At 38.9% G+C, this 15289-nt stretch overlaps 1 protein-coding gene across 3 annotated transcripts in view; it reads right to left on the bottom strand.

Moving 5' to 3' along the window:
* NETO2 (neuropilin and tolloid like 2) overlaps positions 1–15289 on the bottom strand; it is an 89271-nt gene that overhangs the window by 59197 nt on the left and 14785 nt on the right. The window contains exons 4-6 of one of the 3 annotated variants that reach the window (XM_004600689.2): positions 14773–15021; positions 11967–12011; positions 11756–11883 (exon numbers count right to left, since the gene is read on the bottom strand). In XM_004600689.2, coding sequence (XP_004600746.2) covers positions 11756–11883; positions 11967–12011; positions 14773–15021 — 422 coding nt within the window. The remainder of the gene's footprint in view (positions 1–11755; positions 11884–11966; positions 12012–14772; positions 15022–15289) is intronic. The other 2 variants (XM_004600690.2, XM_055145231.1) reach the window with 2 other exon arrangements.

Genomic DNA, 15289 nt, shown 5'->3' with positions numbered 1-15289 from the left:
AGGTTGTGTGAATTCTTTATATATAGGGCATCAGTTCCTTATTATATGATTTGAAAACATTATGTATCAATTATTTACTCGGTTCTTTTTATTTAAGTTTTGTTAATGGGTCACTTCATTGTGCAGATGCTTTTTAGTTTTAATACAATGCCACTTGTTTGTATTTTATTTCTGGTGTCAAATAGAAATATATCATAATGATCTATGTCAAAGAATTTGTTCAGACTTTATGTGCAAGACAAGTACTACCATCCCTTTACTTTCCTGGATCCTTAACATTTATTTAACTTTGTAATGAAAGTCTAAGTCACAATAAGCAGGCAAGAAAAAGAAATTAAGGACACTCATGGGACCATATGTGGTGCCAGGATTGAACTACATCGGCAATGTGCAAGGCAAGCGCCCTACCTGCTGTATTATCTCCTCTGGCTCAGGACTCAACAAAGGAGAAGACGTATACATTAAAAACTATAATTCAGGGGCTGGAGCAATAGCACAGCGGGTAGGGCCTTGCATGCGGCCAACCCAGGTTTGATTCCAGCATCCCATATGGTCCCCTGAGCACTGCCAGGAGTGATTCCTGGGTTCAGAGCCAAGAGTAACCCCTGAGCATCGCCGGGTTTGACCCAAAAAGAAAAAACAAAATAAAAAGAACTATAATTCACTGTCAAAATAAACAGAAGAGGAATACAAAAATTTAAATATATTCCATGTTCTTGGATTGAAAATTTAACACTGTTAAACTGATCATTCTACCCCAGATTCAATACAATCTTTGAAAATTCATCAATGAAAATACAATCAATGAAAATTCCTGTGGCATTCTTCAAGAACATAAATACTTACAAATTTTTTTAAGGAGACATAAGACTTTCTGAATGATCAAAACAGTTCTGAGAAAAAAAAGAGGTGAGAGGCATAGCATTCACTGACTTTAAGTCCTACTATAAAATGATAATGACCAGTAAGTGTAGTACTAAAACAAAGCCTGAACTCTCATACTAATGGAGTGGAATTGAGCCCAAGGTAAATCCTCAGATATATGAATAGTTGTTTTACATTCAAGGCCCAGTAACATGAAGTTGAGCAATGAGAGTCTCAAGACATTGTGTGGGGAAAGTGGATATACACATGCAAAAAGTTGAAATCGGATCTTTATCTCACAACAAAGTTAATTCAAAATGAAATCAAAGACCTTGCTATCAGACTACATAAAATACAGGAAACACTTGCAGAACTCCCCAGGATATTGACCTTCAAGGCATTGCCAATGATTCAAAGCCACTGGCAAAGAAAACAAAAGCAAAGCAAATCAAATGGGACTGTATAAAAAGATTCCACACTGTGAAAAAATTTATAGCTAAAATAAAGACACCCTACTAAATGGGAGAAAATATTTACACACCATGCATCTGAAAAACAGCTAATATTCCAAATATGCAAAGCACTCATAGACCAAAACAACAAAGACCAAAAAAAAAAGAAAAAAAAAAAAACACCCTTAACTGAAGATTCCCAAAATAAACACTTGCTCCACAAAAAAAAAAAAAAAAAAAAAAAAAATCCTAACTACCATGCATATGAAAAAGCATTCATTATCAACTGACCAGGGAGATGCAAATCAAAAGACAATGAAATCTCAGCTCATACTGGTGACAAAAGCATACATAAAACTGCCTGCAAGCAGAGTGCTGGGGGTGGGTACAAAGTAAAAAAAAGGAACCCTCACCATTGGGACTACCCTCTACTTCAGCTTCTATGAAAAACAGTATAGTGATTTCTCCAAAAATTGAAAAATAGAACTACAATATGACCCAGCAACTCCAGTTCTTGACATCTATCCCCAAAACACTTAAATATCAACTCGAAACAATAATATGCTTTGTCCCTGTAGAACTTGGAACAGTAATCGGGTATAGGAAATACCGGAATAACAGTAAAGGTGGGTAGGGCTTTTGCTTTGCAGGCCGGCCGTCAATCTGTGTTTGATCCCCTACACCCCATATGGTCCCTTGCATCCCATCTGTTCCTCTGAGTGAACCTTGAGCACAGAGCTAGGCAAAAGCCCTGAGCACTGCTGGGTGTGGCCCCCCAACAAAAACCAAAAAAAAAAAAAAAAAAGAAACAAGTCTGGGGCTTGAGAGTGAGTACTGCAGGTAAAGTGGCTTGCATGTGGCTGACCCAGATTTGGGATCTCACAGCACTTACATGTGGTCCACGGGGCCATGCCAGGAGAGATCCTTGAGCTGAGAGCAGTAAGCCCTGAGCATAGGTGGGTGTGGCCAGATAGCGAAGGGTTGGAGGAGGGGGTTCTACATTCTGCTCTAACTTGAATGGAATTAGTGGGTGTCTCCCAGGGACACAAGTGCTAGATCATTTCACTAACATGCGGTATGCAGAGACAGGCAAGGCATGGACGTTGGAGAATAAAAATAAACCCTTGGATTCTGAAAATAAAACTAGATGCCCAAGTGAAAGGGGGTAAGAGCAGGCGGCAGGAAAGCACATTGGTGGTGAACACTAATGTTACTACAATAAATAAAATTTTTAGTTATATATAAAATATATTTAAAAAAATTCTCCAAGAAAAAAAGAGCAGTTAATTTCCCCCCCCCTGGTAAATTTATTTGATCTACACAAAACAAGATTTCTCCATCTTTGTGGAACATGCCATGGAATATTTAAAGACTTCATTACATTTGTAAATTGCTTTTGGTAATATGCATGTTTTAACATTTTCCCTCGCTTTGGTGTGTTTTGGGGCCACATACAGTGTTGCTCAGGGATGTGGGGGTTCAGGGACCATGGGGGATGTTGCCAGGGAACTAATTCATGTTGGCTGTGTGCAAGCTCCCTAGCCATTGTACTATGGCTCTGGCCCACCCTCCAGTTTTTCTTGAGCACCTGGGTAATCTTACGCAGTGCCAGGGATTGAACTGGGGTCAGCCAACTGCAAGGCAAGCATCTTATCACTCTTTGTGCTATCTCTCCAATTCCAATATAATTTTTTCTAATTGATTAGCAGGGGGAAGTGTCTTATTCTCATTTTTCTATCTTTGCTATATAGATCTTTTGCTTCTTTAAAATTATTTCTAGCTATTTTATTAATCTTAAAATGGTAAATGGCATTGCTTTCCTTAAGTTTTTAAGAATTTGTGTGTAGAAACAATTTTTATATTTTTATTTCATAGCCTATAGCCTTATTGAAATAGTTTACATTCTAAAAGCTTTTTGATGGAACCACTAAGTTTTTCTGTATGCTGGAGCGATAGCACAGCGGGTAGGGCGTTTGCCTTGCTTGTGGCTGACCTGGTTTCGACTTCTCCACCCCTCTCAGAGACCGGCAAGCTACCGAGAGTATCTTGCCTGCACGGCAGAGCCTGGTAAGCTACTGTGGCATATTCGATATACCAAAAACAGTAACAAACAACAAGTCTCACAATGGAGATATTACTGGTGCTCGCTCGAGCAAATCGATGAGCAATAGGTATACTTCTTTCTTTCCAATTCGGGTGTATGATGCTTCTTTTTCTTACCTAACTGTTCTGTCTAGGACTCCTGATAGCCTGTTAAAAAAAGTGATGAGTCATCTTGTTTGTAATCTTAGACGAGTAGCTTTCAGCTTTCACCATTTCAGCTCTGTCATATATGGTCTCAATTACATTGAGGTATGTTCTGACTATATGTTTATCTTAAAATAGATGTTGAATTTTGCTGCTTTTTACCTATATTTATTGAGATCATATGATTTTTTTTCTTTTCTTTTTTTTTGCTTTTTGGGTCACACCTGGCGATGCACTCAGGAATTACCCCTGGTGGTGCTCAGGGGACCATATGGGATGCTGGGAATTGAACCTGGGTTGGCCCCATGCAAGGCAAATGCCCTACCCGCTGTGCTATCTCTCCAGCCCCTCATATGATTTTTAAAATCCACTTTGTAACACTGTTTCCCAAAGTGAGTGATACTGCACCCTGGGGGCTGCAGAAATCTAGTGTGTGGTAGACATTGGGTCCAAAAGTATTTTGTTCACTTAAGGTTTCCCAGAGACACACCACGGAATCTAAGTTTCTGAAAAATGGTGGTAGGACAATTAAGTTTGGAAACCTCTGTTCTGTGATTTGTGGATGAATCATCCTTGCAATTTCTAAAAGTTTCACTCACTGTGTTATATGATCTTTTTAATGTTTTGTTGAATTTGATTTACTAACGTTTGGTTACAAATTCTTTTATCTATATTCCTCAGAGATACTGGCTGGTAACTTTTTCTTGTTCTTTCTGATTTTTTTTGTTCTTTCTGAAATACATCTGGAAAAATACTTGTCTTATAAAATGAATCTGAAAGTGTTCTATCTTAGATTTGGGGGGAAATAGTAGTAATAAGTATTAAGTAATAAGTAATTAGTAATAAGTCTGTTCAGAATTTATGATCCAATTTTGGTCGGCTATATGTCTCTAAGAAGTTATCCATTTTTCATAGGATGTCTGATTTGTTGGCACATATCCTTTGTAATTTTTTGGTATCCACTATAGTGTCTTCTCTTTCATTTCTGATTTGAGTCCTTTTTTTCTTGATAAGTCTAAATCTGTCATCATTACTGTCATCCTGTTGATCATTGATTTGCTCGAGCGGGTGCCAGTAATGTCTCCATTCGTCCCAGCCCTGAGATTTTAGTAGCCTTTCCTTACTCGTCTTTCCTGACACTGCCGTATTGGAGGTTCTTTCAGGATCAAGGGAAGGAGACCTGTTACTGTTACTGTTTTGGGCATGTCCAATACATCATGGGTAGCTTACCAGGCTCTGCCATAAACAAGTCTAAGTAAGTTAGTCAATTTCATCTTTCAAAGTAACCATCACTTAGTTTCACTGATTTCCTCTACTGTTCTTTCAATCTGTTTTGTTTTTGCTATGATTGCTTTTATTATTTCCTTCTATTAACCTTGTGCTCTGTTCCTTGTCTAGTTCCTCAAGGAATGCTTAGATTGAGATTCTGTTTCTTTCTGTAGATATTTATAGTTATGAAGACTTCTGCTGCTTCATATTAGTTTTGGCATGTTGCAATTAAACTTTCATTTGCTTCAAAGGACTTTTTGGTTTCTCATTAGAATCACTGGCTATAAAAGTAGCATTTTAAAAATCTTCACATATTTGTGAATTTTTGTATGAGCTGTTGTTTTGGGACCACACCTGTCCTTGTTCAGGGCTTATTCCTGGCTCTGCACTCAGGGCTTCTTCACGGCAGGCTCAGCCAACCACATTGGACACTGGGAATCAAATCCAGGTCCACTGCATGCAGTATAATACCTTATCTGCTATACTATCTCTCTGGCCCTAAATGTCTAGGTTTTAAAAACTGTGACTGATTTCTTGTTATCTACTACTGTGGTTGGAAAGATTAATTTGATTCCAATCTTTGTAAATTGAGACTTATTTCTGTTCTATCAAAGTATTTCCTGGAGAATGTTACAGGTAAGCTTGAGAAGAATGTAATTCTGTTGGCTCACGATGGAATTTTCTACATTTGTCTCATGCTCATAAATTCTAGCATGTTATTTAAGACAAATGTTGCTTTACTGATTTCCTGCCTGGATAATTTATCTATTGCTGAAAGTAGAGTATTAAAGTCCCCTAACTTTTATTATCATAATTTCTTTTCTTAGATCTGTTAATATTTGCTTTGTATATTTAATTGCTATTCCGTAAGCAGCATAAGCATAAATTAAGTATGTTAATTCAGTACACTCAGGTTTTCAAAATTTAATTTTGAAAATTCTTTACTTATATGTATATGTATACAAATACAACCATATACACTAACATACATATTTTAGGAATTATCAATATAAATTCATTAAATACTTATTAGCAAAGATTATAATACTCTTTATATTGTTTTATTTTGTACATTTATACCCCCTCCACCATAGAAGGGCTCTCAAGCAGTTCTCAGGGTGGTTAGGGCCATTCCTGACAGAATTAACGTGGTCATCGTGGTTGTATGATTCAATATGTAGACCAACATTGTGAGGGACCATCGTGGCTTCATCTGATGGGGTACCATGCAATGCTAGGCATATACTTCAGGTCTTTGAGCTACCATTTTTTTAAAGTTAATTCCCATTTCTTATGTTTAAAAAAATATATATGATTTTCTTGGGCTGGAGCGATAGCACAGTGGGTAGGGCATTCACCCTGCACGCAGCCAATCCAGGTTCAATTTCTCCGCCCCTCTCAGAGAGCTCGGCAAACTACCGAGAGTATCTCTCTTGCATGGCAGAGCCTGGCAAGCTACCCGTGGCATATTCGATATGCCAAAAACAGTAACAAGTCACACAATGGAGATATTACTGGTGCAAAATCGATGAGCAATGGGATGAGTGATAGTGATGATTTTCTCATGTAAATTATATTTTAATTTTTCTTCCCTTCCTTCTACTGCACTCGTTGTAATGCCAAGGGGTTAAATGCTGCCCAGCTAAGATGAGCATAGATTTAGTTATGGTGCTTAGGTGCTTATACTTGGTTGTGGTCTCAAGACAGTGATTGTACAACATGTTGGGAAGGTCATGTAACTTCTTTAGGGACTTCTGTTCTCCAGTGGTTGCAATGTTTTTGTTGTTGTTATGCATTCATACACCCTGGTAGTGCTTATGGGGGGTTGCTGAAATGCTCAAGTGCTCACTAGGAACTGCACTTGTTGGCTGTGGTGCTCATACATCTATCTAGCTGTGATGCAAAAAGAAAATGCTTATGATAATGGGGATCACAGATAGTATAGCTGCCTGGCACAAATAGAATCATAAAGGCTGCTCTCACTGCATGCAGTGGCACCAAACTTATATGGCCTTATACAGCAAAGCAGGTACTCTAAGCCAGGGTTTCATCCTTCTGTTCTGGGATACCTGGGCACTGGTCAGAAATTACTCCATGGTACCTGTAGTTCCATGTGGTGGTAGGTACTGGACCCTGGGCTCCTGCACGCAAAGCAAGCATTCCAGCACACTGAGATCTTTCTGACCCCATAAGCCAGCTTTCTTAAACTTTTTTCTATTCATGACCTGTTTATGGGCTGGAGCGATAGCACAGCCGTTGAGCGTATGCCTCTCACGCAGTCGACCCATGTTCGATTCCTCTGCCCCTCTCGGAGAACCTGGCAAGCTACCGAGAGTATGAAGCACGCATGGCAGAGCCTGGCAAGCTACCTGTGCGTATTGGATATGCCAAAAAGAGTAAAAAGTCTCTCAATGAGAGACGTTACTTGGTGCCCGCTCGAACAGATCGATGAGCAACGGGATGACAGTGACAGTGACCTGTTTATGCCTAAGAAACTCAATAAGAACTAGAGCTGCCTGAAACACCGCAGTTGCACCAACAAATTTCTCATGGTCCATTTTGCCGCCCCGATCCCCATCCTGCCCCATCCCACATCGTTACCCTGTCCCCACAGTTTAAGTTTACTCCCAGCTCTTCACTCAGGGACCTGGGGGATGGCATGTGGAGGGCTTGGGATAAAATCTGTGTTGTCCATGTTCAAAGCAAGTGTCATATCTGCCGTACTATCTCTCTAGCCCCTACGGTGTATTATTAAACTCATAAACATGTGGCCTTTAAAGTTATCTTCTGGTTGTTGGTTCCTAATTGTATTTTGTTAAGAGGATACTCTGCAGAATGCCAAACAGTAGTTTACATTTTAGAATTCCACTTTAAGCCCAGTGTATGGTTCAGTTTTAAAGAATATTTTATGTAAATTTACAGAGAATGCACATACCATAGATGTTGGGAGCAAAACAGCTTGTCCTATTAGGCATAATGTGTACTTAAAATCATTTGAGTTTATGGGGCTGGAGCAATAGCACAGCGGGTAGGGCGTTTGCCTTGCACGCGGCCGACCCGGGTTCAAATCCCAGCATCCCATATGGTCCCCTGAGCACGGCCAGGGGTGGTTCCTGAGTGCAGAGCCAGGAGTAACCCCTGTGCATCGCCAGGTGTGACCCAAAAAGCAAAAAAAAAAAAAAAAAAAAAAAAAATCATTTGAGTTTAGTTTGCTTATTAATTGCTGAGAGATTAAAAAAATAACCAACTATGATTGGGTTGTCCATTTCCCCCAGCAAATGTTGATTTATATTTTGTCCATTTTGGTGTTATAATATAAAATAAATATATATGATATATAAATATATAAAATATAAAACTAAAATTGATCTTCTCTTCCTTTTTAATAGCTGTACCTGATTACTATTTTAATAGACTTTTCCAGCTCTCTTTTACATAGTCACTTCTCTCCTATTTTTGTAATTTCAAAATTTCCAGTAGTTATACTAAAAAATAACATTTTCAACTATAATATCTGGTTCCTTTATTATTTGGTTTTATTGAGGCACCATAATTTCCAATAACATCAATGACAGTTTCACGTATACATCGTTTCAATTATATACCCTGCTTCCCTCAAACGAAGTCCTAAGGTTCACTCTCATCCATCTCACAGGCACGTCGAGGGAAGCTCAGAACTAGAACATCTCTCTAGCTCTTTTGCCTCTGGCTGTTTATTGCTCCCCTACAATGGTCCCTTGTATCTCACATACAGGAAAGATCATTCTGTACTTGTCCCTCTCTGACTGACTTCACTCAGCATGACACCTTCTAGTTCCATCAGTAAAAACTCAACTTTCTTTCTGGGTTGAATCACAATGTAGCTGGATATGCAGTTTTAGGTTGCCCTCCACCTCCTGCAACACTGAATTTTCTAGTAGTTTCGATTTTGCTGATTCTGATGTCACTCTTTTCTAGGCACTCTTTTTTCCTCTGTAGTTACTAAAAAGATTCCCTCATCTCTGTTGACCAACGTATGCACGGTATTAATTTTTTTTCTTGTTTTCAGAGATATTATGTTGTACTTTTGTCATCTCTTAGAATCTTCTCAATAAATGTCACCTCTTTCCAAATTTACATTCTGGGTTACTTTTAAAGATAAGTCTATCAGTAATCAGACTTTAATCAGACTTAATTTGTACGTTTCAAAAACTGTACCTACACAATGTCTTTCTTATCTTTCAGATTTTTTTGGTAGGATGTTAAAATACTTAAGTTCTGCTCTCACTAGTAATGAGTTCTTCATTTATTTTTTTCCCCAAATTTTGGATTGGGAGCTTAGCTTTAGCAGTGTTTTATCTTTAACAACACTTGTTTATTTTGTATTTATTTTAACCAGATGCTTCAAAGATTTTATAAACTCAGAATCTTTTTATTACTTTGAGGACTTGGTGGTTCCTGGATTAATCAGAGAATATAAATTCACATCCCACTCTAATAAAGACAGGTTTCTAGAGGCGACCCTAGACATATTACCATTCTTAAAGCAATCACAGGAAGATACACTTCTTTCAACATGTGCTCTTGGTATGTTCTACCATTTAATGGAACAATCTCTCTTTGAGGGTTTATGTGAGGGATTTTATAAAGGTCACCTGAACCACAGAACCTATTTTATTTTCTGTCTCAGTGTAGTATTAATGCCAAGTTCCATGGCATATCTGAAGAGTCACAGACTATTAAAATCAGAAAGGGGTAGTTCTACGAACAATTTCAGTTTTCAGATGGCTGCTGTGCTTTGTAACTCACTCTGCATTTCTACTCAATATAATTACCTCTTGGGGCTGGGGGGGTATAGCTCAAAGGGCTGGAAGTGCATGCAGGTTTAGTCCTTAACCTCTGAGCACTGCCAGAAATAACCCCAGGATACTATCGGGGATGTTCTTTGAGCACTGCCACAAACAAGCAAAAACAGACATCCAAAGCACTGCCACAAACCAAAAAAAAACCAAAAAAACAAAAAAACACACAACCAAAGAGCAGAAAAATTGCCTCATTCTCTCTTTAGAGCTTATCTGCACTATTATAATGATGGTCCATTTTATTCAGTGTTTCCAGGCATTTTACAAGCAGGAGGACTTTCAGATATTCCAAACCTGTATCACCCCAGCTCTACTGTTTGGCCCTAGTGTCGTGTCTCGGCCCCCCATTTATTTACACTATTCACTATACCCTCTTAAAATATCCCGTAGGAGGCCAATGTGGCTTGGAGTTGAGAAATTCTGATCTTAAACTATGGGTTGAGATTTCATATGGTGCGGTACAACTGAACCAGGGATTTATTATTGATTGATTGCTTTCTGGGTCACACCCAGTGATGCTCAGAGGTTGCTCTTGTCTCTGCACTCAGGAATTAGTCCTGGCAGTGCTTGGGGGGGCCATATGGGATGGATGCTGAGGGATCGAGCCTGGGTCAGCCGGGTCAGCTGGCCCGAACCTGAGATTTGTGAAAAAGTTATTTTTAAATAAATTTATGATTATCAGTAAACACAAGATCTGTACAACTATTTTATATATGTATGGGGTTCACAGAAAAATTTCTCAGGTGAAAAGGAGCTGAGGGGGGAAAAAGTTTAAGAATTTCTGATCTAAACTGTCAATGATATACCTGAGATTTTTTTTTTTTTTTTGCTTTTCGGGTCACACCCAGCGATGCACAGGGGTTACTCCTGGCTCTACACTCAGGAATTACTCCTGGCAGTGCTGGGGGACCATATGGGATGTTGGGAATCGAACCCGGGTCGGCTGCATGCAAGACAAATGTGCTACACTGTGCTATCGCTCCAGCCCAAAAACCTGAGAATTTTATCTTCATAATTATTAAGATAGTTTTTCTTTCGTCCTCCTCCCAACTCTTTTTCGTTTTTATATCCATACACATTAGATAGAATTTAAACTCGTGATATTTCTAGAAGTAAAAATTAAAAGCAAAAGAAGTTAGCTGCCAATTTCAAATGCTCAGAGTCATTTAAAAACAACCTGGGCTGGAGAGAGTGCAGGTAAGTTAAGGCACCTGCCTTCATGTACCCAATCCTGGTTTGACCCCTGGTATCAAGTACTGTGTTGAGCACTGAAAGACGTAGCTCTGGAGACCCCCCAGCACTGCTGCGTGTGGCTGTGGTAGTCCTCAGCACTGCAGGGCCGGAGCAGCGTCCGTTTTGGGCCAAGCACTGAACTGCTGCCCAGGCCTGCCAGAATATTGCGAGGAGAGTCCCTGAGCCCCGCAGGACGGCTCAGGAAAACCAAAGCCGAAAACCAAAGCAAAAACCTAGAGGCGGGGGAGAGAAAAAGTATTCTCTAGATATCGATGATCAGACTGATGAGTATCTGCACTCTCTAGTTAGGAATCATAGACTTTAAGATCTTAAAATTTCTCTTTATTGGGGGTGGGGTGGAGTGGGGTTGGGGGCCACACCCAGTGGTGCTCAGGGCTTACTCCTGGCTCTGTATTTTGGAATCACCCTGGCAGGCTTAGGGGGGACCATATGGAATGCTGGGGACTGAAACTGGGTTAGTGTGTGCAAGGTAAGTTCCCTACTTATTGTAACTATCTTTTCCGGTCCCAAGATCTTAAAAATTCTTAAACTAAGAACCTTAACATGCAAGATTTCTGAAATTTATTTAAAAAAAATTTTTTTTAACTGAATCTGAGATCTCATCATGACAAATATGACTGGAATAAAATTACTATTTATACTTTTTATTTTTTTAACTGAATCTGAGATCTCATTGTGACAAATATGACTGGAATAAAATTACTTTTTAAAAAAGTTTTAATTTTTTTTTTGTATAACCAATAAATACATGTACAAACCAAAATTGTACATCAAACAAATCACAGCTTCTTTTGTTCTTCAATGAAGTGATTCAATATATGATAATACCTTAGCTTTTGGAGTAGCTTTAATTGTCCATATGCAATCAACTGCTTGACCTGGTTTTGTCTTCTCTTCTTGTTCCACCTGACTAGAACGCACTATTCCATCCGCTCCTGAGAGTTCAAACTGGCAATCTAGAAAGAATAAATGGATGAAGTTCAAAGGAACATAAGAGTGATCCCAAATACCATAAGGAAAAAGAGGTAATATACTAAACCTGGGATGGGATTTAAAATACCTCCTAGGTAAGTAAAGTCTGGATCTGTAAAAAAAAAAGAACAAAAAAAAAAGAATGAATATCACTGACATTAAGATATTTAAAGTTTCTTATATTCTTTACCCCCCTGGGGGGCACACCTGGCAATGCCCAGGGCTCTGCATTCAGGAATAACTCTTGAGTGATACTGGGGGACCATATGGGATGCAGGGATCTAACATGGCTTGAGGTGTGTGCAAGGCAAGCATCCTACCCGCTGTACGATCTTTCCTTCCCCATATTTCCTAAATTTTTACTTTTTAAGCCAGGTCTGATGCTACACTGCTGACCTAAACTGTTTTTCTTCAAAGTGCCAGGAACAATGATTAGGATACTGCTGTCCCCAGGTAAAGGCTTTTAATTAATTGCTATTTCCTGCAAGTAACTGAAATAACGCAATAATGGCAAGATTCTATAATTCTTAACTACATATTTAGAAATTCTGATTTGTCATAAAGTTCCCATGACTTTTTATTCCAAGATTCTTTGACATTCAAATTTCTCTTATATTTTTTTGTGAAAAAAAAAAAAAAACCTGCTTCCTTCTGCAAGATTAGGTTTTTGGTTAATTTGATTAAAAAATGTACTCTGAAATGTATTCTAAATCAAACTCTCCCCCACTTTTTTTCAATATTTAATTAACTGACAATTCCTAAAATATTTGGAGTTTAAGACCACAATTTTAACAAGACCACCCAACTATATAGAATAAACTGAACAATAAAATAAATTTTTCATACTACTAAAGATTCTAAGGCTAAATCAGCAATTTGTCTTTGCTCACAGTATGGTGTCTATAACATGTCTGATGCAAACTTTCAAGTTATTTTATTATTTTTTTTATCAATTGAAGTTATAGATTTGTATTTATGATAATGTTTTAATTTATTTTTCTTTTTGGGTCACACCCGGCGATGCTTAGGGGTTACTCCTGGCTCTGCGCTCAGGAATTATCCCTGGCGGTGCTCAGGGTACCATATGGGATGCTGGGAATTGAACCCAGGTTGGCCGCCTGCAAGGCAAATGCCCTACCTGCCTGTACTATCGCTCCAGCCCCCAAATTCTTAACTATAGTAAACGGTGCATAATTCAATATTTAACTAGTCTATAGTTTGCTGATTTTTGCAGCAAATCACAGATGATAGTTTTTTTTCTTTTTAAAAAAATTTTTTTTTTTTTTTTGCTTTTTGGGAAATTTGGGCCAAATCAAGTGGTGCTTGGGAGCTACTCCTGGATCTGTGCCTGGGGCATCTTAGCCATTTCGCTATTATTCCAGCCCCCATTAGTCATTTTTAGGTGGAGAGGACAGTGGCATGAAGCACACTGACAATGTTGTACAAGCAGCATCATACTCATGTTAGCAAAATTAGAGATAAATTTTAATATGATCCAGCAATATGAACCCTGGCATTTACACTAATGAATTAAAATTTTACTTTTCACATAAAATCCAGTGTTTTTAGAAGGTTTATAGCAGATTTTTTTTCTTTTTGGGTCACACCAGGCGATTCACAGGGGTTCCTCCTAGCTTTGCACTCAGGAATTACTCCTGGTGGAGCTCAGGGGACCATATGGGATGCTGGGGATAGAACCCGGGTCTGCCGCGTGCAAGGCAAACATCCTACCCGCTGGACTATCACTCCAGCCCCTATAGCAGATTTTTATAATTGCAAAAACGTATAAACAATGAAGTTTGATTATCAACAGATAATCAATAGGGTGACTACAGTGGTACATCCATACAATGAATTACTCAGCACACACACACAAACATGAGCTATAACATCATGAAATAAAACAGAGGAAACTTCTATGCGGAAGGTATCCGCGTTTTACCAGTAGCAACTCTCAGGCACACTTTACTATTTTAATAGCCAGTCAAGCTGTCGGTGGCAGAGGAAGAGTTCAAAAACCCAGATCTTTTGCCTCCAAGGGCAGAGCAGTGTTCTTTAAGTTGCTCTGTGTTATCTAGAATCAATTTAGTTCAATAAGTAGTAAATCTGCCCAAAGGGAAAAACCTGCCAAAATTATATTGGTAGGGATTATAAAAGTAAGTCTACTGAATTTTTATTTGCTGGGGGGTGCTCCCAACCAGGGCTCCGTGAGCATAGGGGCCCTTGGCTTGGCTGAGCAGACTTGCTGGAGGTTTTCAGTGCTAAGGTTGTACAAGGAGATGCTTACCAGGTCTAGGAGTTCTGGGTGCTACCAGGGTCACAACGAGTAGTGCTTGAGTCTGTTAAATTATTTGTATGTGGGTGGCTTGGGTTTAATCCCTGGCACCACCGGACCCCTGAAACAATGTGCCCTCAAGAGCAGCCCGTGAGCACCACCAGATGTGGCACCAAAGTGAAAAAAATTAAAAAAGAAAAGAAAGAGAAAAAACAACCATCTGCGATTTGCTGCAAAATTATAGGCTAGTTTTATTCCCCCCCCCTTTTTTTTTCTTTTTCTGCTTTTTGAGTCACACCCAGCGATGCACAGGGGTTACTCCTGGCTTTGCACTCAGGAATTACCCCTGGCGGTGCTCAGGGGACCATATAGGATGCTGGGAATCAAACCCGGGTCAGCCGCGTGCAAGGCAAACGCCCTACCCGCTGTGCTGTTGCCCCAGCCCCTTATTTCCCATTTTTAAGTTTTCATTTATTCACAGATTGATTTCCCTTGAATCTAGCTAACATCACATGATCTGACTAACTCAAAATGATCTTTTCTACTCTTAAGTCTAAAACAAGATTAAGATTTAACTACTGCAAAGTTAATTTCTTACCTGGAATAAATGAGTATTTTGCTCGAAAACCCAGTCCTTCAAGTTCTTCATCAGAACTAAATTTAATCCACATGAATCTCCCTGTTGATCTAATTAATGGAGGGCTTTTCACACCACAGTAGCGATCTATAAGTGGAGAGAAACCAAATGGTCCATCTCGAATTTCCAAGTGATCAAATCGACACTCAAATGATGGTTCTATATAATAATGTTCATCAAAAGTCAACTCTATTCTTTGACGTGGAGCAGCTAGAAAACAGGAGTAAAGCACATCAGGGCAACATGAATGAGAAAAAACAATTAGTACACTGGTGGTTAAATGACAAACACCAAGGAAGTCCCCTGATATTTTATATACTGTTATAATTGCTACATATGAAGTAAAAGTCTCATTTTGTACTAATGATACTCTTCTATAGAAATATTATAATCTTTCCTTTTTGCACAGGCTATTCGTTAGATTAGTCAAATTACTCAATTCGGGGCCAGAAGACAGTACAGTGGTTAGGGTACAGGC

Source organism: Sorex araneus, chromosome 8, assembly GCF_027595985.1.
Source record: "Sorex araneus isolate mSorAra2 chromosome 8, mSorAra2.pri, whole genome shotgun sequence".
In the NCBI taxonomy this organism is placed as follows: Eukaryota; Metazoa; Chordata; class Mammalia; order Eulipotyphla; family Soricidae; genus Sorex; species Sorex araneus.
The sequence above is the reverse complement of the archived record's forward strand: the minus strand, read 5'-3'. Positions and strand labels throughout refer to the sequence as shown.